Here is a 21,661-nt window from a genome sequence, read left to right as displayed (position 1 = left end):
GAATGCAGTGTATTGATGGCTTTAGTCTTTTATTACAAAGATATTTTAGAAAAGGTAACGACGCAAAGAAACCAGCAATTCTCAGCTTTCTCTTTGTTACCGAAAGAACCCAGTTAAATGCAGCGCATGCGCAGTTGCTCGAAAAATTGAGACTGATTGCTTTTGCAGAAACTTGCGGATTTCTGACGATCCAGTCGTTAGAATTTCAAGAAATTTGGCAAAAAAATAGTTCAGAAACCACGTGAATGATCTATCGAAAAAAATCTGAATTTTGACATAGGGAATTTTTAATAATACAGAACATGCGGTGAAAACGATTTACGGCGAATTACGAAAATAGCCTATGTCAAAATTTTATTAGAACAGTGTTGACAGAAGGGATTTAATGTCAATTCGTAGTGGGCAAAAGATGAAAAAAATCTAACGACTGGATTTTTTTTAAATAAACAAAAACCATTTTTTAAGCCTTGTTTTTAACCAGCCCCGTTGCCATGGCAACAGTACACACCTTAGCCAAAATGCGAGAATAAACTTTTCTGTGGTTAACCTTGACTCTTGCAAAAAACGAGTGCCAAAGCATAAATAGCTTAAAAGTAATGGTGAATTAGGCATAGGCTCTTGAAAACTGTGTTCGGCCACCTTAACTGGTGAAATAAGTGCAACTTAGTTCGAAAAATATTTGGTCTTTGATACCTCTTTCTTTGTCCACTATCTGAGTTATTCGCTCGTTGCCAGGATTTTTTACAAATCGTTAGTAGACGGTGCGCAAGCCGATTCAATGACAAGAGTTGCGTAAACAAATCCATTTGTAATCTGTAAAACCAATTTACTGCAGGAAAAAAAAATAAACATGTTATTTGCCGGCTTAGGGTCGGTTCACCACTATACGGACCTCCCAGCCGGCAAATAACATATATATATTTCGAGCTGATACCAGTTTATTTTTGTTTATTTTAGTTTCGAAAATTTAATTTTACATGTTTTTCTCATAATTCTCATAATTATTTGATGTTCCGGGATGTTCCGAAATGTTCCGGCATGTTCCGGGATGTTCCATGTTCCTGGTTTTATCGATTCCCCGCGAGTATACATACAAAGAATTTCAAAAAAGTAAGAAATGTGTTGGTAGTATGCGAAGCGTTCTCGATTTGAGGAAACTAGGCGCGCACGGTGGTCTCGGGTAATGTGGGGCAAGGAACGCGGGTTCACAAAACGGCTGGAAATCGAGCCTAAGTGGTATCGGGTACATGAAACTCTTGATCTCAAGGTTCTTGCAACCACGAGTTCGCGATTAGCCATCTTCTAGCAGCATTTCAAGGTCAACAAGAAGCTATTTCTCAGAAAGAAATTGTGTTTCGTTTCCGGAAAGATATTCAAAGTCTGAGAAAGGTCGGGGTTTTGATATCTTGTGCATGAGAAGTCCTGGGGTGAGGAGGATATGTGCTAATGCGCCGCTTTGCACGGCACTGATCTGCTCAGTTGCCAGAGCCTGGGGTTTTTCGTCCAGATGAGGTTTAGTACTTAACCTATTGTAAAAGAGCAAGGGCTAATCAATTTAAGTTGTATACACATGTATCAGTTATTTCAGTCAACGCGCTTCGAAATGTATTTACTTGTGATACTTCACTTTGACTCTGCCCTAGGGGAGAGGGGGAGGGGTGCTCCCTTATATCGGCTATATAGGTATGGCCAGCGTCAGAGGGACATTTTTTTAAAGACATTTTAGTCAGAAGTAGATTATCGATTTTGGTCATTTTGGTCTCAAACTGGGTATGGTTTTTGCACTCTAGTCTTGAATTAATTATGTTTTTTAGAAGCTACTTTTTTCATTATTATCGATAAGACCAGCAACTAAAGCCATTCACAATACCTTTAACATCATTCTGAACTAGAGAACAACGGCAGATCTGAAAGAGGGTTTTAATTTAAGGGACAGGCCATAAATTGGTCTTAAATAGGATAAGTGTTTTGGGAAGCGGGCGACACAGCCCCTCCAAATTTTTCAGAAATTCAAAGTATTGTGTGTGAGGTTAAATAAAGATAAGAGGCAAAAGCATTTGACGCATAATTTTTCCATTTCTGTGCCGGGCAGTCCTTGATTCGAATGGATGCGGCACTCTACGTTTCGTTGTCAGTGACGTAGTATATTTTTCTTTTCATAAAGGACGCCTCATGTGTGACGACAGTTGTGCAATTATTCCTCCACTATGAAGCTAGAATACTAATGCTATCGGTGTTTTCATGGAAACCAGCTTTTGAAATGCCGCGGTTTGTCGAAATACAAATTTTCTTGTTTTTAAAAGCGAGCTAAGAAGAAGTAAAGCTACTGGAATTGAGGCGGAAAATTCGAGAAATTCAACTAAAACTGGAAAATGTCGACACCTACGATATGAAGAAAACCTCATAAAAGCCATATTGTGCCTATTTTGCAACATACCAACGTTAATTAAAATACAACATGATGAATCAGTTACCTTCCACAATATATCGTATCTGTAGTATCGTCCAAATGCACCAAATGCGTGTTCTTTTCCCGTAAACAGCCAATGAATAGGGGCGGGATTGTTATTCCTGACAAGTGTTCTGATTGACCAAAATTATGTCGCCGTAGTTGTGATCTTAATCACATTTAAATCAACCAGGGAAACAGATATCTTCGATTCTCTAGAATAAATCGTCTCAGTAAGACTTAGGAACATTTAAGTCGACAATTATTTCTACCTGCATGACATTTTGATCTCCTTTTCTTTCCGTGTCATGATATAAAATTTAGTTTCGAGAAGTTATTTTTGCTGAACATGTTTACCTTGTGAATTACAAGGAGTTTCGGAGTCTCTCCGCCGCTGCCTAGAACAACAAGGCATTCGCACCGTCTTCAAGTCCGACACGAAACTTCGGTACACTTAGTGCGACCAAAGGACACCGTCAACCCGGCTAAACAAGACGGTGTTGCCTACAGGATTCCCTGTGAGTGCGGCAGTCTACATCGGGAAACAGGGAGATCTATGCAGGAGAGGATCAAAGAACACGACAGGGATATACGACTCGCCCGTACCCAGACCTCCGCCGTTTCTGAACACACCCACGAGACCGGCCACTATCCTCTGGAGTGAAGCCAAGTTTATTGATCGAGATCCTCACTGGTAGACACGTAGGGTCAAGGAAGCTATTAGGGAGTTTAAGCAAATCACTACGGCTGGTGCTACTACGGCTGCCGTTACTGAAAAGGTCTGGGGAGAGTACGTCTCGGCGGTCTGCCAAATTTTAAGTTTAGCGAGTTAAGCGAAATACAAAAATGAAAGAAACATTGGCTAAGGAGTTTAAAATTTCTTTTATTTAGTTTCTCACAGCCAAATGGCTTCGCTCAAAGAACGATAGCCGTTATTCGGTAGGACGAACAGATTATTTCTGAGTGAAAGCGAATGCCGTACACTTTGTACCATAACAATTTGATGGATGAAATATAATAATAATAATAATAATAATAATAATAATAATAATAATAATAATTGATATTTAAACAGGATGACCCCTTCAGTCGCAGGACTGGTATCAACGGGGGCCCTGTATAACGTAAAATAAAAAGAGCATGTATAAATAATATATATCTATAAAAAACTAACTACTTTAAAAGATACGCTGAAATGTTTAAAAAATTAAAAAGCTTAAAAAGGTAATAGCGTTCTCATAAAAATTGGATATCGAATTGAAAATGTTCTAAAAAATAACCTAAGAAAAAAAATCGGAGATAGCCTTGAAACGTTCCTTAGGTGGCAAAATCTTTATGTTCGTTGGAAGGCTATTAAATGTGCATGCACCATGATAATAAAAAGACTTTTTAGCGACATCTAAATGAAATTTGGGAAGTATTATGTCAGTGATTGACGATCTAGTGCATCTGTTAAAAACATGTTGGTTGTCGCTCTGGCAGCGTAACAGGAAATAATCTTTAAAGTATAGAGGAACTTCTCCGACCAAGCACTTGTTAACTAACAGTGCACAGTACTTTTCCATGGTTTTTGCAAGAGGCGGCCAGCGTAGGTTCTCGAGTATTGTTTCCGTGGCTATGTCAGGTTTAAAACCGTATACGATTTTCGCAGCTCGTCGTTGCAGGCGTTCAAGAGTCTTTCTGTTAGTGCTTCCCAGAGGGCAAAAGCACGTATCACAATAGCTTAATATCGGTAGCACCGTGGACAAATAGATCTTATTTGCTGCTTCCGTGGTTAAACAACCTCGTAATCGTGACAGGGGGCCAAGTCTGCTGGCAACTTTTGACCTTAAATAGCTTATGTGATCGTTGAAAGATAAACACTCATCTAGCAAGACTCCTAGGTACTTGAACGACTTTACTTGGTTGACTTCCTTTCCTTCCATGCAAAGCGGACTATGAGATTCAGATCTGACTAGCCTCTGCCGAGTTCCAAATAAAACATACTCAGTTTTCTTTAGGTTGAGGAAAAGACCGTTCGCTGTTAACCAGTTAGAGACGTTATTGAGATCAAGGCTTAAGTTCAGCTGTAGTTGGTCAATGTTTGAAGCAGCAGTAAAAATAACGGTGTCGTCGGCATATAACATAACACTAGACAGACCAACGGCCAAAGGAAGATCGTTTATGTAAAGAATAAACAAGAGAGGCCCTAACACGGAACCTTGAGGTACTCCGCTGCTGATGTTGGCGGCAGAAGAAAGGTGATTTTCAATGGACACTCTCTGAGTCCTGTTAGTGAGATAGCTCTCAAACCACGAGAGCTAGAGGCTGGTCTTGAATTCCATATCTGTACAACTTGTTTAAAAGACCGTCATGAGGAACAGTATCGAAAGCCTTTTTCAGGTCAATAAACACTGCCCCCGTCAATAGCCCTTTGTCCATATGACCACGAATTTTATCAGAGACAAATATCTCAAAGAATATCGAGTGAAGAACACAAATATATCAATACTCAAAGAAGCAAAATAGCATCGTATAGTTATCCAGATATAAAACATCTTCACTAAACTCTCAAAGCAAAATTAACCGAAGAAAAACAACCTCGTGCTCAACACGAATATTTCACTTGACACGCTTCGCCATTCCAACACCTTTGCCAAAACTTATCGAAAATTCAGGATACGAATTTACAAGCTTATGAGAGGCAACCTTGACATAATCTTTGACTTAGATTGAGTTTAACGGATCTAGTATCCAATGCAATTCTTAAAATGCCCAGTTATCCGTTGAAAAGGGCCTGAGAAGCGAAATAAACCCAACGTAGTGGCCACTACGGCAAAACATCTCGACTCACGTAGTCATATTTCACGCTACGGCTGGATGCAACCGACGTACATGCGTAGTGTCTCATTTTGGGGGAAATTTACTTCCGGCAGCCGTATCAGCGCCAGCCGTAGCGATTTGCTTTAAGTCCCTGTTCACATAAGACTTCACCCTAATAACATCAAGAGGGATGGTGGAATTGAAATTCCTGAAGCATGGATGCCCACAAAATACACAACAACAGGAGAACGGTACAACAGCGGACCACTGAGGGAACAGCTACTCGCCGGAACAATGGAACAATAAGAGGATTGAAATGCACCAATCACAGCCGACCTTTGTGATATAAATGACACCGTGCAATCAGTCGACCTTATCGCCTGAAGAAGACTAGCAGTAAGCAGTCGAAACGTCGCTATCTACATCTCAAGTGACTACATCGTGCACGTGAGACAAACGATAATACAAGCGTTTACCTTGATTTCATTCATACTCACTATGTCAATAAATCACTCTGAAACGGAAAACAGTACCATTTCTTTGTTGAAATAAACAAAACTAACTGCTTCCATCGGCTTAAAATATCGCATTGGTAGACAAATCGCGTGGTGTGGCGGTGTCTCTACTTCGAAAATACATTTCTTTTTCACTATCACTATCACTATCAAGTCCAGTTAGTAGTTTTCTTGTGTAAGATAATACCGAGAAACGAGAGTTTCACTGCAATGTTGCAAATGACACATTTTGTTGCGATGCACCAAGTTTTGGCTGAAATTTTGACATTAACAATTACGACCTTTACTCTGATTGGATATTACCCCCACTATGTAAATAGTTCACTCCTGAACTGAAAACAATATCGTTTCGTTTCTGAGGAAACGAAACAACAAGTTATTTTTGTTGAACATATTTACCTTGTGAATTGCAATCGTTACTGGCTGATAACATCCATACTCACTATGGCAATAAATCACTATGAAACGGAAAACAGTACCATTTCTTCGTTGAACTAAACAAAACGAACTGCTTTCATCGGCTTAAAATATCGCATTAGTGGACAAATCGCGTGGTCTGGCGATCTCTCTACCTCCAAAATAAACTTCCTTTTCACTATTACTATCCGAATAGAAGTCCAGTGTGTAGATTTCTTGTGTATTTTAATAACGAGAAACGAGAGTTTCAGTCGTAATTCCCCATTTTCGAATAAAGCAGCAATTGAAATGTTCGGAACGCCACATTTTGTTGCGATGACCGAATTTCCACCGTATTTACATCAACAATTACGAACTTTACTCTGATTGGATATTACAAATCACTATGTAAATAGTTCACCCCTGAACTGAAAACAATACCGTTTCGTTTCTGAGGAAACGAAACAAAAGTACACTCCAATTACAATATGGCCTGCATGACGATTTTAGCGCGATCAAATAAATTCGCCTCGAAATGGCCGAGATTCTCACCTAGGACAAATTGAAAACGATTTCAAAGATCCTGAAGATGGATTTTGGGAGAAAAACAACTCAGAGGGTATCGTAAGAAATTCTGAAGTATACTAGAAATTCAAGGCCAGTGTGGTTCAGTTGCAACTAGATGGCAAAATGCCCTTCCGATCGCCAGTTTTTACCTTTGGCATATCGTTTATTCGCATCACGTATTTGTATTGAGTAATCCTACGTGGCGTAGAGCTCATGTGTGGGCTGGGTGACTTTGCAAGGATCCAAATGTAAATGTAACTGTTTTGCAACGTTCTCGTTGAGGCTCCAATTTGCATATATGGTGAATGTAACGCGATACTCCTGTTTACGTCTCGAAAAAAAGAACCCGACTTTCGTTCTGCTTTCGAGATACGTTTGCTCGTGTATCGAGACAAATGGTTTGTTTCAGCATCAATTGGAACAGCAGCGTAGTTTGACTAATTTCTTGTTTCGCTATAATTTTTTAACTAGCTTTTTTCTCCCTACAAAGTTCTACTGAGTGAAATTTTTGTAAAAGAAATATTAGTTTCCATGAAGGCAACCTATGTTTTTCCAGAAAGTACTTTTTGCGTCCTTTCTAACGAGATATGATAAACCTCTCTGCTATAAATGTTTCGTGAGAGTTTTATGTAAAGAATATCATGTGATAGAATGTCAGAGTTGAACAGAATGTGTTGGTTTAGTTTACTTAGTTGATTGTTTGGATCATATTCATGATAAGATGCCTAAGTTACTGGAACAGTATGAGTGATATGGTTTACAAAAAAAAAATAAAATTTTTAGTTCATACAATAAAGCAGAAATAAAATAAAGCGGGAGCAGATTTAGTGATAACTATTACCAGTTATTATTATTATGGTCTTTACAATTTGAAGTACAATTCAAAAACATTATTTATGTAAGCAGACCCCGGACCCATCTCAAATTTCCAAAACGCACCACACGAGACCACGTAAATGACACCAGTATACGTATCGCTCGATTTGAAGTTTTAGCTGCGAGCTTCGAGCTAAATATGTTATTTATTTCAAAACCACAATACTGTTGATTTCTAGAGCCAAAACTTTTTAAGAACTTAGCAGCTGCTTTATTCAATTATTAATTACATTAACCCCATTTCCCGACTTACTAAATTTTTCCTTGTCAAATTAAAACTACCGCAAATCGAATATTCAACAGTTGACAAAAAACGTGGGAGGGCTTGGAAAAGAACTTATGCCTTTCAAAATTATATCATATGATGTAATGATACCGATAAGATTTATATACATATTGGATCTTGTCTCTATAATGCAAAACACAGTGGATTTCTTGCTATTTACAGATCAAAACAGTGTAAAATTTAAGTGTGGTAAACCATAATTGAAGAAGGAGAATTGCCCCTTTTCTTGTTGAAACTTCCGGTTTCTCCACACAGTTCAGGATCTGCATTAACAGAGCATCGGGCCACAGCAGGGATATTAAACCAAGTAAGTAGAACCGAGTTTCTTTTATATCTGCAACTTTATTGTTTCTCTTTTCGTTTCATCTTTGTAACGTACTTTTCTTGGGCTGAGCGATTGCGTAAGTATTCGAACGTAATAGAAACTATTCAGCGAGCACGGTTTGTATTTAAATTTGTACATTTTTCGACGCTAGACAAAGACGCAAATGGAATGAAAATAGCAATATGCAGTATATGGTAGTGCATTGTTATGTAGCTTTTTCTTCGAACTGTTTCGGAAGTTAAACATCAAACTGAGCTAAATGAATCAAACTGGAACGGAAGATTCTGGGGCGTAAAGAGGATGTTCACCTTGGTCAGTGAAAACGAGATGAACGATCCCTTTAGTCGGTAAATATACAGAAGGATTTCATAACAACGGCTTTGTTCCTTGCTCCTGCTTTCTGGTGGAAACCGTGAATAAAACAAATTTAAAAAAAGAACGTCATCTGCAAGGCGAAATGAGTCATTGCGAATGAAAAGAGACTGTTCGCAATGCTGAATGTTCGCTCACAAAGTTACAAAGTTCCCTTAATTTAACTAATTTTATTGTAAATCTGAGATGTGTTAAATAATAGAAATTGCGAACTCGGTAGAGTGACAAACACATGGATATTCCGCATCAACTTAATAACTGCTTTGCATTTTCCCGTTCTTTTAATATGTGCTGTGAAGTGCGTATTTTCCCCATTACTCAACACATCAGGTGACAAAAAGTTTTATGTTACAGCTTAGCCATATCCATGTTGATAATCTACATCTATGTATTGCAAATGGCTTTGTCTTGCTAATTGATTCAGAAATAAAATTCACCGCTAAACCATTTGATGCGAAAGACTCTTATATCTCTCATGTTGCCACATTATTGAAAAAGCCAGAATTATTATGAAGACAGCCAGATATTATAAAACGGACAACTACACGCGGCTTTGAGTGTGTACCCCAAATTTTGTACTCGTCGAGAATTCATGTCAAGCTATTGCTGTTAAATTCTTTATTCAAATAATAATCCCCCGACAAACGTGGCATTCTCCACCAAAGGCGAGCCGGAAGATAGGAACTGGACTCTGGACTCTGAACTCTGGACTCACACTGTCGACTAAGTTAATCATAACCTTAATACAATAATTATAAATTAAGTTAAGTTTATGATGAAAATTTTAGATTTAAATTTTGAAATATTTTAAAATGTTAATATATCCTCTCTTGAATAAGGCTTCTAGCAAACATTACCGCCCATAATAAAACAGAAGGCGATCTAAAATGACCTAAGAAGACCATTTTAGTCAATGGATCTTTCATTTGTGTGCAATGTCATCCCCAGATATGAGATTGATTAACCTCATCCTAAGGGCTATCCCGCGCAAGACCCCCTGTCTGTATTTCTGCATCCCTCTGTACAACATTCGAAAATAAAAATAAATTCACCACATAAGAGTGAAATTTAAAAAATAATTTTTATTTGACAAAATAAATAATTTAATGTGGCTGGTTGCAAACAGGACAGTGATGGCGGAAATTTATGTTCCTGAGACTTCAGGTTGTATGGTGTGAAGTTTTATCAGTTTAAAACTACAGCCCTTCAGAACAAGTCGGCAAACACTTAGGTCGTGCAACAGAATTTTCTCAACTTCTAGGACGACTCTCCAAAAGACTTTTTAGCGGACTGAAGAAGCCTGATGTCTGTTTTGCCACCGGCAAGGCAAATGAAATGCCCACTTTTAACCGACCGGATCACCAGGTATGATACAACAAGGTGTATGTTTGTAAAAATAACATGAATGGAAACTGTTGCTAAACGTTTCCTCTTTGGGCGCATTTCTCAGTTTCAAGCAGACGCCTTTAGTGGTTAAAAAATAATTAAATAATGTGTCTCTGAAGGCACGTTAAGAATGCTGCAGGACACTTGCCTCAGGGGGCAGCCTTTTGCCTATGTGAACACTTCGTTTCGTGAACCAGTACATTCCGAGTGTATGGCAATTTTCATGCCTGACCTTGTTATAGAACTGAAAGTTGAAGAAGAAAATAAGTCAACTTGACCAGTTGAAATCTCCACCTTTTAATAATGGAATACGTTACCGTCTACCTCCTGCACGGGTGACTTTGAATTTACTTATTTTTTTTCTCTCACGCGGGAAAGAAAACTTCAGCCACTGCTTTGCTTAAAGACTCGCGACATTAGAAACCCAACTTAGGTTTTTAGCAGAAAATACCCTTTGTGCACGAAATTTCGTTATTATCACTGGCATGCTGCTTCGGTTCATAAGAAAACAAACTCGTTAGCAGATATTATCTTTGCAAAAGTGGCCTTTGGTTTTTATATTCTCAATAATGTCCAATCAACTTACTCTTTATCTTTCTTCGGATCACGCAGGTGCCAAACTCAATCAAACTATGGCGATTACTGATTTAAAATAACAGGCAGCCATTGGTTAAAGTTTCTTAACGTTTTCGGCAATTTACTTTTTTAATGAAGCTAGAGCTATTTTGGCAATTGCTTTGACGCAGCCCATCGTCAAACAGATGGCAGACACAGTGCAAACTCACATCTAATTAGTGAAACACTTAGTTCTTGTTTTTTTGTTCTAAATTTCCCCTCGGCTAAAGTTCAATCACTCGCGGTGCCTTATTAATCTTTCATCGTCTCTATTTCGGGATAAGCACGCGGTGAAGCGGCTTCTTCTATCTGAGGAAGCGAATAATTTTAAAATTCAGGTGCTGTGAATTATGAAATTCTTACAAAATGCCGTATGAATTCAAGACCTCGACCAACAATATTGCCATGTTAGTTACTGTCAATTAGAGTTAAGCTTGATAGCACACACATTTCCAGCTCTTGTTATTTAGAAGCCAGAGTTTAGGGATTAAAAATATTCTTTATCAGGGCAATGGTAAAATTTGAGAACTCAAATTTCAAAAAAAAAAAAAATATATAAGCCACAGAATCAACTCATTAGTGTCATGCTCTAATATAGATTATTATCGGTTGATATTTTCTAGACATTTTAGCCGTGTATATTTTCACAACCTGATATGTGATTGGCTTGATAGATAATAATCGTTTCACTCACCTGTTCTGAGAACTAATTTGTTCAGTTTCCCAGAGCTGACGTTAAGAAACTGATCAAGGCATAGCTAAAGAATATTGTTAACTTTTTGAACGCGGATTTTGAAGCTATTTTTTGTCGGTAAGTGATATCGCAATCGGTAGCTGTCTTAAATGACGAACCCCAGTAAATCTCGAGGAAAATCTGGGTTTCTAGGCAGGTGCCCTCAGGCAAAATACAAGCCAGTGATTCAGCCATGTAGTTTTTCTCTACCAGAAGCGCCTTTTTTATCATGTAATATAGTATACTTAATTGTTTGCAAAGGGAAAAATGAGCGACGGTATAAACCTTTCTCAGTTTGGTAAAGGGAAGCGCCCCGACAAGTCAGGTAATTTCTATCAAAGATAACGGAATCATGGCCCATTTTATGTCTTGAAAAATGACCAAGCAAACCGTGGTTGAAAATGTGGAAAAGGGTGCTATTCGAAAACCTGAAAATATACAATTAATTTGCAAGCAGAAGCCTGTGTGTGACATGTTTAATATGAGACACAGGGGCCTGTGAAACAATCAATCCTTTTATACTATTTTGTTTTTATCAAAAGATGCAAACAACGTGACAATGATAAACCATTTCTAAGCAAACGCAAAATATTAATGTGTCTTTTTGTGGCTTTGAATTCTTGTTTAGCATTGTTTAGATTTTCCTAAGGTTTGGCGTAGTAGGTTACCAAGTTCAGTAGGTCTCATCGGCATGTCCAAACTCCTAAACGACTTGGCTTAGTCACAGTCCCTTCCCTACTTTTGAATGTCCTAGAAGAGTGTCACATTTGATATACAAAATGAACTAAACTTCATGATTTTGTTTTAGATATCCAACGTTTCGTCAAATTTTCCTCTGAAGTAAACATGAATAACAACAGCTCCCCTCCAAATTTGTCCAAGCATCGTAAGGATGGTCTCAAAGCGCTGTGCACTCTTCTTCCGGTTGCTATAGCCATAATTCTGACCAACGGAGTCGTCCTCACCCTGATTTCCAGAAGAAAAAGTCTTCGTACGAAATCCAATTACATGTTACTTAGTTTGGCGATTTGCGACTTCTTGACAGGAGCAATCAACATTCCCTGCTTTATTGTGTTTTCTTTCGAAGTTGTAACATCGGCTATGTTTAACAATTTTCAGTATATCCTACACACACTTTTGTCCGTATCAGCCGCTTATCACATACTGGTCATAACCGCCGAAAAGTACTTGGCGATTGTGAGACCACTAAGGCACTATTTGGTAACCAAGAAAAATGTGTTCAAAATTTTGCTGGGGATTTGGATGACATCAACACTTATTGCAGTCATTCCTGTCGTTTGGAATGAAAGCTCTTCTCGTCTTCTCTGTTATATCATTCATTCTGCAATTTGTCTTTTGGTTGTTTTCTTCATCCCATACGCATGTATGATTTATGCGTTCGCGGTCATGTTTAAAATGATCAGCAAGAGAGTGCGGCCACCCTTACGTAGTCAAAGATCAAGACTACAACATAAGAACATTACCGATCGAAAGTGTGTATTAATCTTTGCCATCATGGCAGCAATTTTTGCACTTTGCTGGTTCCCGTATTTTGCCATGATGTTGATAATTAACATTAACGATTATGTAAAGTCAGACACTTCCATATCGATAAGAAAAGCTACCGAAGCATTTGCCATTATTCGATATACGGTCTCTATCACAAATCCCTTGCTGTATACATATTTTAGACGCGACTTCTGGCTTGAAATACGAAATTTCCTTTTCAAAAGACGGTTTAGCGGATCCCCCGCGGCATCGAGACGAAAAATATTGTATTTCAAAAAGCGACCAAGGTCTGTCGACAACAACTTGAGATTGTCGCTCTCTTCAGACGCAAGATGGTCCAATATGGAAAATGATTTGTTTATAAATTCTAAAGAGCAAGTATTATTATTTATAACTTCTGTTTGAAACAATTGCCCGGGAACAAGATAACTGAGGATGCTAACTGCGAAATGTATGCATCAATGGAGAAAATCATAACCAAAGAAATAAGGATTAATGTTTGAGGAAATGATATACGGAATATACTTTAAGTCTGTTGTACAGTTATGAATCGGCTAAGAGTTAAAGGATGTCGTAGATCGTAACGATCATACGGAAAATAGCCGAAGGAATCGCAATAAACCTGGCTTAACGTGTGTAAGAAGAAGAAACAAGATCATAAACACAATAACAAGAAACTATAAAGAAGACCGAAGACCTAAAATCGAAGCGTCTGGCAAAGCGTTTCAGCAGAAAGTACTTTAACAGGCCTAAAAATTAAGTCTTCGGTTTTAGGTGTAAGGTCCTCGGTCTTCAGTCCTCGTTTTGTAGACACCTTCAACTGCAACGATCCGAGAACTGTTCGCATCGATTCAACGTCGGACTGCCAGATGTTTATACAACTTTTGACGCAAAATGTAACAATTATTTACCCCTGAAGATATGTAACAATCTTTAAACGTAAAGTGTAAAAATGTCTGTAACGCGAAATATAACAACGTAAAGTATAAAAACTCTTTTTATTCATATTATTATGAAGACCTGTGAAGACTAGCAAGTAGGCTGCGACCATTCTCAATTGTCTTGGTGGCTTGGGGAAGTTTTAAAACGTCTTGGCGCTTATCAACAGCAAAAACATTTAAACTGAACGGACTCTTGCTCCAATGCTGCCAAAAATGTACAATTGCGTTTTTTCTTTTCTACTCCACTCAGAATTGCAAGTAGATATTTAAACTTAATAATAGTAATCTAAAACTGAGCTTAGGATATAAGAGGCTTCACTGAGATCTCAGTCAAAACTCTTACTCCCTTCCCAATTTCGTGAGATTGTGGTTCCCCGACAAGTAAGTTTCCCAGAAGTTTTCTAGGTTTCTGTAGGATGAAGGAACTTAAGGGCAAGTATTTTCGCTTCCCCTGGGTGGGATACCAGTCCATCGCCTGTCAAGCACCTGCCACTGAGTTTCCCAATCGGTCAATAAATGAAATGGCACAGGGAGAGCAACGGGGAAAATGTGAAATGTACTTCTTTCCCCCCGTTTTTCAATGCGCGCCTTGTATCCCCAATCTCACATCTTTCCAAACGCGCCTGTACGTGAATGACACCAGAAGCTTGTGTGGAGGAGACAGAGGTTCTCACCAGCGTTTGACTGCTAGCACTGTTTTAACGGGATATATTTACCCAATGGGTGGAGAGAGAAACAGTGCGAGCAAAGCAAGACTATACAACACAATGCCGAACCACTGCTCTAACCTGGATTGCTTGAGCCTGAATGTCGAAGAAGCACAATATACTCCAATCCAATTCAATCAAATCCAAGGGTTGACTCATTGATCGAGATTGCGTTTTCGTTGCGTCTTTTGCGGGGAAAACACTTATTTAGGGTACTGCTTTGGGTATTTCCATAAACAACTAGCTACTTAGTTTACTGTTTCTTTAGGTACCTTTTCAAAGTAATTCGCTGAAAACGCAGTTTCATGTGAATAAGGTTAATAGTTTCTTTTCTGTTGCTCATGGCCCTCAGCCAACCAGCAATATCTATTTGTAACTGGTTCTTCTTAAGGATAACATTCAACCTAAGCGCACTGTTTTTCTTCAGTTATGCCAAGGATAACTAGTCAGTAGCGAATCATGATCTAATAATCAGAGGAGATAGATCTAAAACTTCTATCGCATCAACTGGTCAATGGCTGCAAGGCTGTAGTCAGACCATATAATATATAAACAAGGAAACTTAAAATGAAAAAAAAAATGATAAAATCTTCGAAAAATTAACGCGTCGTTACAGCCTTGCAGCCGGGTTGGAAATCGGGTAAGTTCTAATTCAAATTTTTCGTTGAGTGCGAAAATAATCAGTGTTATTAAACCTTGGAGAGGGATATGGGGAGTGGACAACGATGACCAGGTAAGTCAGATAACCACTTCCGGGATACCATAAAGAGACCCATCATTCAGAGCTAGATTAATTGCGGAATGGTTCTTTTTTTTTTCTAGATTTCGTTGCCTCAATTCGAGTTGTAACTGGAGTAAGTATGGATAACAACACCTCGTCTTCAGGTGTTCAACAGCAACCTAACTATGGTGTCAAAGCGTTATCCAAAGTTCTCCCTGTTGCCATAGCAATAACTTTGATTAACGGACTAGTGTTCGTCATTTTCTACAGAAGGAAAGCCCTCCGTACGACATCCAACTACTTACTCCTGAGTCTAGCGATATGTGACTTCTTGACAGGAACAATCAACATTCCATACTTCATTCTTTTCTCTTCCTATGTTGAACCACTAGCCACGTCAGCAATTTTTTTTTATGGTATGTATATCCTGCACAATCTTATGGCCGTATCAGCTGCTTATCACATACTCGCCATAACCGCGGAAAAGTATTTAGCAATTGTCAGACCACTCAGGCACTACTTGGTAACCAAGAAAACTGTGTGGAAAATTTTGGTGGGAATCTGGATCACGTCTGCGTTCATTGCTGTCATACCTATCTCTTGGAATGAAAGTAAATCAAAGGTTACGTGGTACATTATCCATGCCACATTGTGCATTGTCTTGGTATTCCTTGTCCCGTATACATTTATGATTTATGCATTCACGGCCATGTTCAAAGTGATTGTCAAGAGAAAACGGCCGTCAATTAATAGAAAATCATCAAGATTGCAACGGAAAAACATCAGTGACCAAAAATGTGTCTTAGTTTTTGCATTGATGGCGGCAATATTTGTAGTTTGTTGGCTGCCATACTTTAGTCTCGTGCTAGCAACGTACGTCAAACGTTCCCTGGAGCTCAAGTCAGGCAGTTCAGCATTAATGGAAAAAGCTGTCGAAGTAATCGTTATTATTCGATACATGACATCCATCACCAATCCTCTGCTCTACACGTTTTTTAAACGCGACTTCAGGCTGGCCTTACGAAAACGTCCCCTAAAAAATGGATCCACTACCATTCCATTAAGGAGCACATCGAAATAAATAAGTCAAATCTTCTTTTCTTAGTCGAAAAATTACACGGGTTCTACTGGCAGCAGAAAAGAATCACTGGTAATTAAGAAACTGCGATACACAAACGAGCACTGGGAACGACGTAAATGTACATGCATTTGACATAACTTCCACATAAGTACAAAGCGATCTGAACGGTATAAAAGAGCCTGTTACTAATCAGGGGAAGTGTAACATGTTGAAAAATGACATCAGAGGCAAAGACACGAAAGAAACTGTCATTGCCTACGTCGACGACGATTGCAAAGTCTGATGATGACGATATGAAATGATTCGATGATGGTGATGATTATTTACTGTTGTATATATTGTTAGAAAACAGTACTAAGAAAATACGCGCGCTGATTGGTTAAAAATCATGTTTCTATAACTCGATGGAAACACAGAACTAGTACTAGTACGAGCTGTTGACGTAATGATAGCGCGAGCAAAGATAATTTACATTTTGATAATCAAAGTTAACAAGTTGTTTTCCTTTTCTTCGTCGCGGTGTTTTCTAAAAGAAATAGAAAATGTGTTTTCCGTGTTTCTATCGAGTTATAGAAACACTCGTGAAAGTTTGGGAGAACTCGAAAAAGCTGTGGAAACACGAGCCGCAGGTGTTCCCACAGCATCTCTTGTTCTCCCAAACTTCCACTCGTGTTTCTATAACTCCGTAGAAACACGGTACATGTTTTCTATTTCTCAATTAAATTATTTCGCAATACAAATATGTGATTACAAATGTTTACATAACAAGTAATCAGAGTGGGATATAATTGGAGCTTCGATTTTCAATGTTCATAGAAAAGTGGAAATGGAAGCACAAAATGTATATCGAATATTAGAGGCAAATACCTTCATGGCCGTTTGCACTAAGAACTGAAAAGGCTTTGTTCTAGCACAAGAGTTGTTTTTATTTTCTTTTTTGTGTTTATTTTACCTTTCAAAATCCAGGCTGCAACCTACACATTACATTGAGCATTAAACATTTTTTTACGCCCTGTATAGATAAGTTAAGGCAGGCTCCTGGTTAAGGTAAGGTAAGGTAAGGTAAGGTAAGGTAAGGTAAGGTAAGGTAAGGTAAGGTAAGGTAAGGTAAGGTAAGGTAAGGTAAGGTAAGGTAAGGTGAAGTGAGGTAAGGTGAGGTGAGGTGAGGCGAGGCGAGGCGAGGCGAGGTGAGGTGAGGTGAGGTAAGGTAAGGTAAGGTTAAAGTAAGGTAAAATAAGGCAAGGTGAAGACTTAATTTGCAAAGGGTAAAACTTGAACAAGTCCGGTATAGCCCGTCCCTGTTACTTTATTTTTGTATTGTCCCTTCCTGTTTATCCATGATTACCTCTGGTATACTCTCTTTCTGTTTATTAATGAGTACCTCTGGTATACCCTCTTCCTGGAAATTTATGAGTAAGTCCTGTGTGGCCCCTTGCTGTTAATTCATGACTGAGACCTGTTGATCCGCCGGTACGTCTGGCATAGCTCCATCATAAAGACAAGCTATTTAATCCCGTCCTTGTAATTCTCTCTTGAACAACCCACCGAATGCTTATCGTATGGTTAACCGTATGCTTGTTGTATGTTTTATCTTTCTGCATAGACTTCATACTCGCACGACATTCTAAACCTTGAGATTGAATGTAGATTTGCCACGATTATCTTGAGCCGTGGAGTTGTTTGCTGTGTAATATTCTTTATTGAATCGTTTCAAACCTATGTTACAGTTTTATAAGTAATATAACAAATGAATTAATTATCATTAATCAATTTTCAAGTTCGTTTGCGTCTTTTTTGTTTATCACAGTCTTTTCTTGGACCGCTAGATGTTAATGCGCATTCTCCTCAGGTTGGTTAAGATGGATCTTTGATTCGTATCCCGTATCTGCTGTCTGGCTGTAGCTTGCCTGGCATCCTCTAGTGGACCGTCAAGTTTCTAATCAGTGAAATAGAAGTAGTCGCTTAGTTGGTATATTACGTAACATTTAAGGGATGCACTGATTCTTTAAGTATATAATTTGATTAAATCCATGTTCTAGTAACAACAACAAAAATAAACAATGACAACGAAAGTAACTGGGAAATTATAGAATTTAAATCCGTGAAATCAAGTCTGAATTTTACATTTCGAAGAATATACAATTCAAAAACCTGAATTAAATTTTAAAACGTTTAGAATATGGTAACGGAGATACTGTGTTTACTGTATTGGACTCCGCGGGGTGTACGGGTTTTGTTGCTTCCTTGTTTGAAAACATTTTAATTAACTGAATACAAGCGCTTACGAAGAATGCTTGGGAAGGGTGCCTTAATTAAGGAGAGTGGACCTGGCTGACCAATAGCTGTGCGGTTGCGTTCTTCACACTTTCGGAAAAAGGACAGTATGAAATGAATCTGGAGCACACTCCCGAGTTAAGACCAAGAAAATTTCTTTGCCAACCATTCCAAACAATATCGATTGAAAAAGATGAACAATCAAACCGACAGTCAAAAGTTTTCCTAATAGAACATGAATATAACACAACCAACCTAATTTAGCAGTTATAAAGGTTTATCTAAGTTAAGCAAGGTCACTAATTCTGGGACCTATGAGGCTAACCTAGGCCCCTGCGCTATGTGGTGCTTTAAACTGCTGTAATACGAACGGTACAATAATATGATCGTTAAGTCAATAAAGCTGGATTTTATTGTTCTACAACCAGTCTCCGCTCTAGATATTTTGCTCATAGGAAATCATTTTCAGTCTTTGCTTTCACCAACTCTACTACTGTACTACCATACTAAAACTACAAGCCGCGATTCTTCCTTAGGATACCCGTAACGAAACCGATGCCAAGGCTAGAATTTTATGATAACTTTGAAGATGAATGAGACCCCGTCAACACTACGCCCGAAAATTTGAAAACACAACTTTATTTTTACAGTTAGGCCTATCGTTTACACTAATCGGTCACGAAGACGTTCTTCAAACTGGAGGAATAGACCTTTTCAGCTTGGGAGGTTTGTTGCCCCATTTCAGACCATGTGATGATATTCTTGAAAATTTTGCTTTCAAATTTTAAAATAGTTGCGTATATATATGAATGAATAATTTTTAGATGGATTGAAGAACAATTCTCTAGAGAATACCACGTGGTCTGTAATGGGAAAACAAACGGCCCAAGCTAAAATGGTCTATTTGAAAACGCCGGCGATGCATTTTAGTCTGTCAGGGGGCTTTTTGAAAACGACGGCGCCACGATAATCATGTGATTTTCCTGCTCGAGTATTCCTCAAACACAAATCCAAAATGAGCAGTGGTTGTTGTGTTTTCAAATTTCTCCGGCGTAGTGTGGACAGAAAACATTTGACGCGTTTTCAGAGCGAATACGCCGTTTTCAAATTTCTCCGGCTTAATGTTGACGAGGCCTAAATTAAGGATAGGAGAAATTACATGTTTCAAAACGAACGCACTGCACTGCACTGAAAAAGCAATTTCTTTGAACAGGCACCGCCCGAACTAACTTTCGCTGTTATCGGCTGTTCTGCAATGGTGTATCTTTATTTATTGATGTTTCACTGACATATTTCAAATTTCGCAAATTCTTAGCCTTGAGAATTGTTTTCATGGAGATTGAAGGCGTTTATTAAGTTTGCCTCCCAGTGGCAGCGTGCTTTTATACATAAAAGTGAACAAATTACTAAAGTGAACAAAGTTTGATTTGCAAGTGCAGCGAGAGAAAATAAAAATTTTAATGGCCTGGCAGTTTTTAAAGGTAAAATAAAATAAAATCACGCAGCTTTTAATTCTACTCCTTATCGCCTCTGTTGCCGTGATTTAACAGTCGAGAACGCATGTGGTTGACGAGGAGTGCTTTCCGTTACTCGAATACCGAATTCTTGTCGCTTTCGATCCAGACCTTTCGTTGTCTCTCAAAATCGTACCAATCCAAACTCAGTAATTTTGGACTGTAAATCAGATCCAAAAGTAAGTTTTCTTGTCGAGAAAGACCGTTTCAAAGAACGAATGCTAGGTAACTACAAGACTTTTGAATTGGCATCTATTGGATTAGCTTATACACATGTAATTCAAGTATGATGGGCCTAAAATCAAGATTATTAACGACTTGGCGTCGTAAACAGCATGAACTCTTTCCTCCCTACCTGTTTTGTAATAAAAGAACGTTTACGTCCACAAATCATGGAACCTGGGCCACATCGTAGTCGTTGTCCGCGAGTTGGGCGCAATATAAGAATCGCACAAATCATAACCAACACAGTCACCTTGGTTACTTTGTTCATGCTTTTTCCACTTAAAAAATAAATGTAAAAGGGGAGAAGAGAAACGCTCGACTTCTTTGTCAAATATTCTAGTTAAATAAGGAAACTTTCCCTTGTGAGCTCTCTTTATACAGGAGCGATTTGGTATTGCCTTACTGGTCTAAATTTTGGAAATCAATTAATTTCTACTATGCGAAATATTAAAAAAGATGAATGACTGTTAATTGCGTCGCCTTTTAGAAGTTCTTTAGAACACGAATGAATTACTATTACACTTTTCATAGCACCCTTTAACGGCAGCAGAGCCACTGGTAGTTAGGAGCAATTAGCCGTTTTGTCCTGCATTGATAACACGGCAACTAATTTATTTGTTTAATTAACTTAACACAGGAAAGTCTTCTCAATTTCCTGTTCTCCTTACTAAATGCGCTGGTGCTATTGTAAGGCAAACAATTAAAAGGTATACGCAGAACCTACCTGGTTTTGACGTGTGATTGGTGGCTGATATTAGCACAAACCTTCAATAACATTAGCTATTATCTTTTAAAAGTTTCGGTAAGTTTCATGATTAATCATTGCGGAGATTACGATTTATTTTCTTACGTAAAATTCAATATAACGTCGAGAAGAGATATTGGCATTTATCTTTCAGTTGTTGCATGAGGCTTTTGTTTCTTCAAAGTCTATTGAAAAGCTTCAGGACGTTGCCAAACTTCCACTGAAATTACCTCATTTTTTTCAGTTTTCTCTGTGGGGAAGATGTTCGACGAGGTAAAGGGTTTATACAGTAAATTAAATTCGTTCAGATTCCGACAACGAGGCCTAAATAAATATAATTTGCTGTCAAACTAACGCCTGCCTCTAGAGGCAAAAGGTGTTATTTTGCTTAACGTTATTTTATTACAATATTAATAAGATATTCCAACCGAACAATATTAAATGTGAACTTCCCTTTAACAGAGTAGGAAATTTTAATAAGATGAAGTTCATCTCTAAACCGTATTAAGTTTTCTGCCAATACAATAATAACGACAGTACGTAGTACACTACCCTCGAGCTACTGAATTGTCATCTAAAAGACACGTTCTCCTCTTTGCGAAAGATTATTTTCCTGGAGCCT

At 38.3% G+C, this 21,661-nt stretch overlaps 2 protein-coding genes and 1 long non-coding RNA gene across 4 annotated transcripts; 2 read left to right on the top strand and 1 right to left on the bottom strand.

The window, feature by feature from the left end:
• Window positions 1–7,918: 7,918 nt before the first annotated feature.
• On the top strand, window positions 7,919–18,979 carry LOC110053669 (histamine H2 receptor-like). 2 transcript variants are annotated; one of them, XM_020759929.2, is made up of 2 exons: window positions 7,919–8,198; window positions 15,302–18,979. In XM_020759929.2, the coding sequence occupies exon 2, from the start codon at window positions 15,340–15,342 to the stop codon at window positions 16,279–16,281; it is 942 nt and encodes a 313-aa protein (XP_020615588.2). In that variant the 5' UTR covers window positions 7,919–8,198; window positions 15,302–15,339; the 3' UTR covers window positions 16,282–18,979. The 2 variants fall into 2 exon arrangements, with proteins under 2 accessions (XP_020615588.2, XP_089132177.1); XM_089276051.1 differs by lacking the exon at window positions 7,919–8,198 and adding an exon at window positions 8,206–11,400.
• LOC149100854 (histamine H2 receptor-like) lies at window positions 11,409–15,067 on the top strand. The gene has a single exon (XM_089276050.1). The coding sequence runs from the start codon at window positions 12,169–12,171 to the stop codon at window positions 13,234–13,236; it is 1,068 nt and encodes a 355-aa protein (XP_089132176.1). The 5' UTR covers window positions 11,409–12,168; the 3' UTR covers window positions 13,237–15,067.
• On the bottom strand, window positions 17,958–20,711 carry LOC149100853 (uncharacterized). The gene is made up of 2 exons (XR_016203037.1): window positions 20,425–20,711; window positions 17,958–18,217 (listed from the first exon to the last, which is right to left on the bottom strand). It is a non-coding gene; the product is annotated as an uncharacterized LOC149100853 (long non-coding RNA).
• Window positions 20,712–21,661: the final 950 nt, after the last annotated feature.

The sequence above is a fragment of the Orbicella faveolata genome, unplaced genomic scaffold, assembly GCF_042242905.1.
Source record: "Orbicella faveolata isolate gen_17 unplaced genomic scaffold, um_ofav_v1 contig_4, whole genome shotgun sequence".
Taxonomy (NCBI): domain Eukaryota; kingdom Metazoa; phylum Cnidaria; class Anthozoa; order Scleractinia; family Merulinidae; genus Orbicella; species Orbicella faveolata.
Note: the sequence above shows the minus strand (reverse complement) of the source record. Positions and strands in the feature narration are given on the sequence as shown.

What these genes read in the sequence shown, in the direction of transcription:
- LOC110053669 (XM_020759929.2), top strand. Translation starts at nt 15,340, where the DNA reads ATGGATAACAACACCTCGTCTTCAGGTGTTCAACAGCAACCTAACTAT.
- LOC149100854 (XM_089276050.1), top strand. Translation starts at nt 12,169, where the DNA reads ATGAATAACAACAGCTCCCCTCCAAATTTGTCCAAGCATCGTAAGGAT.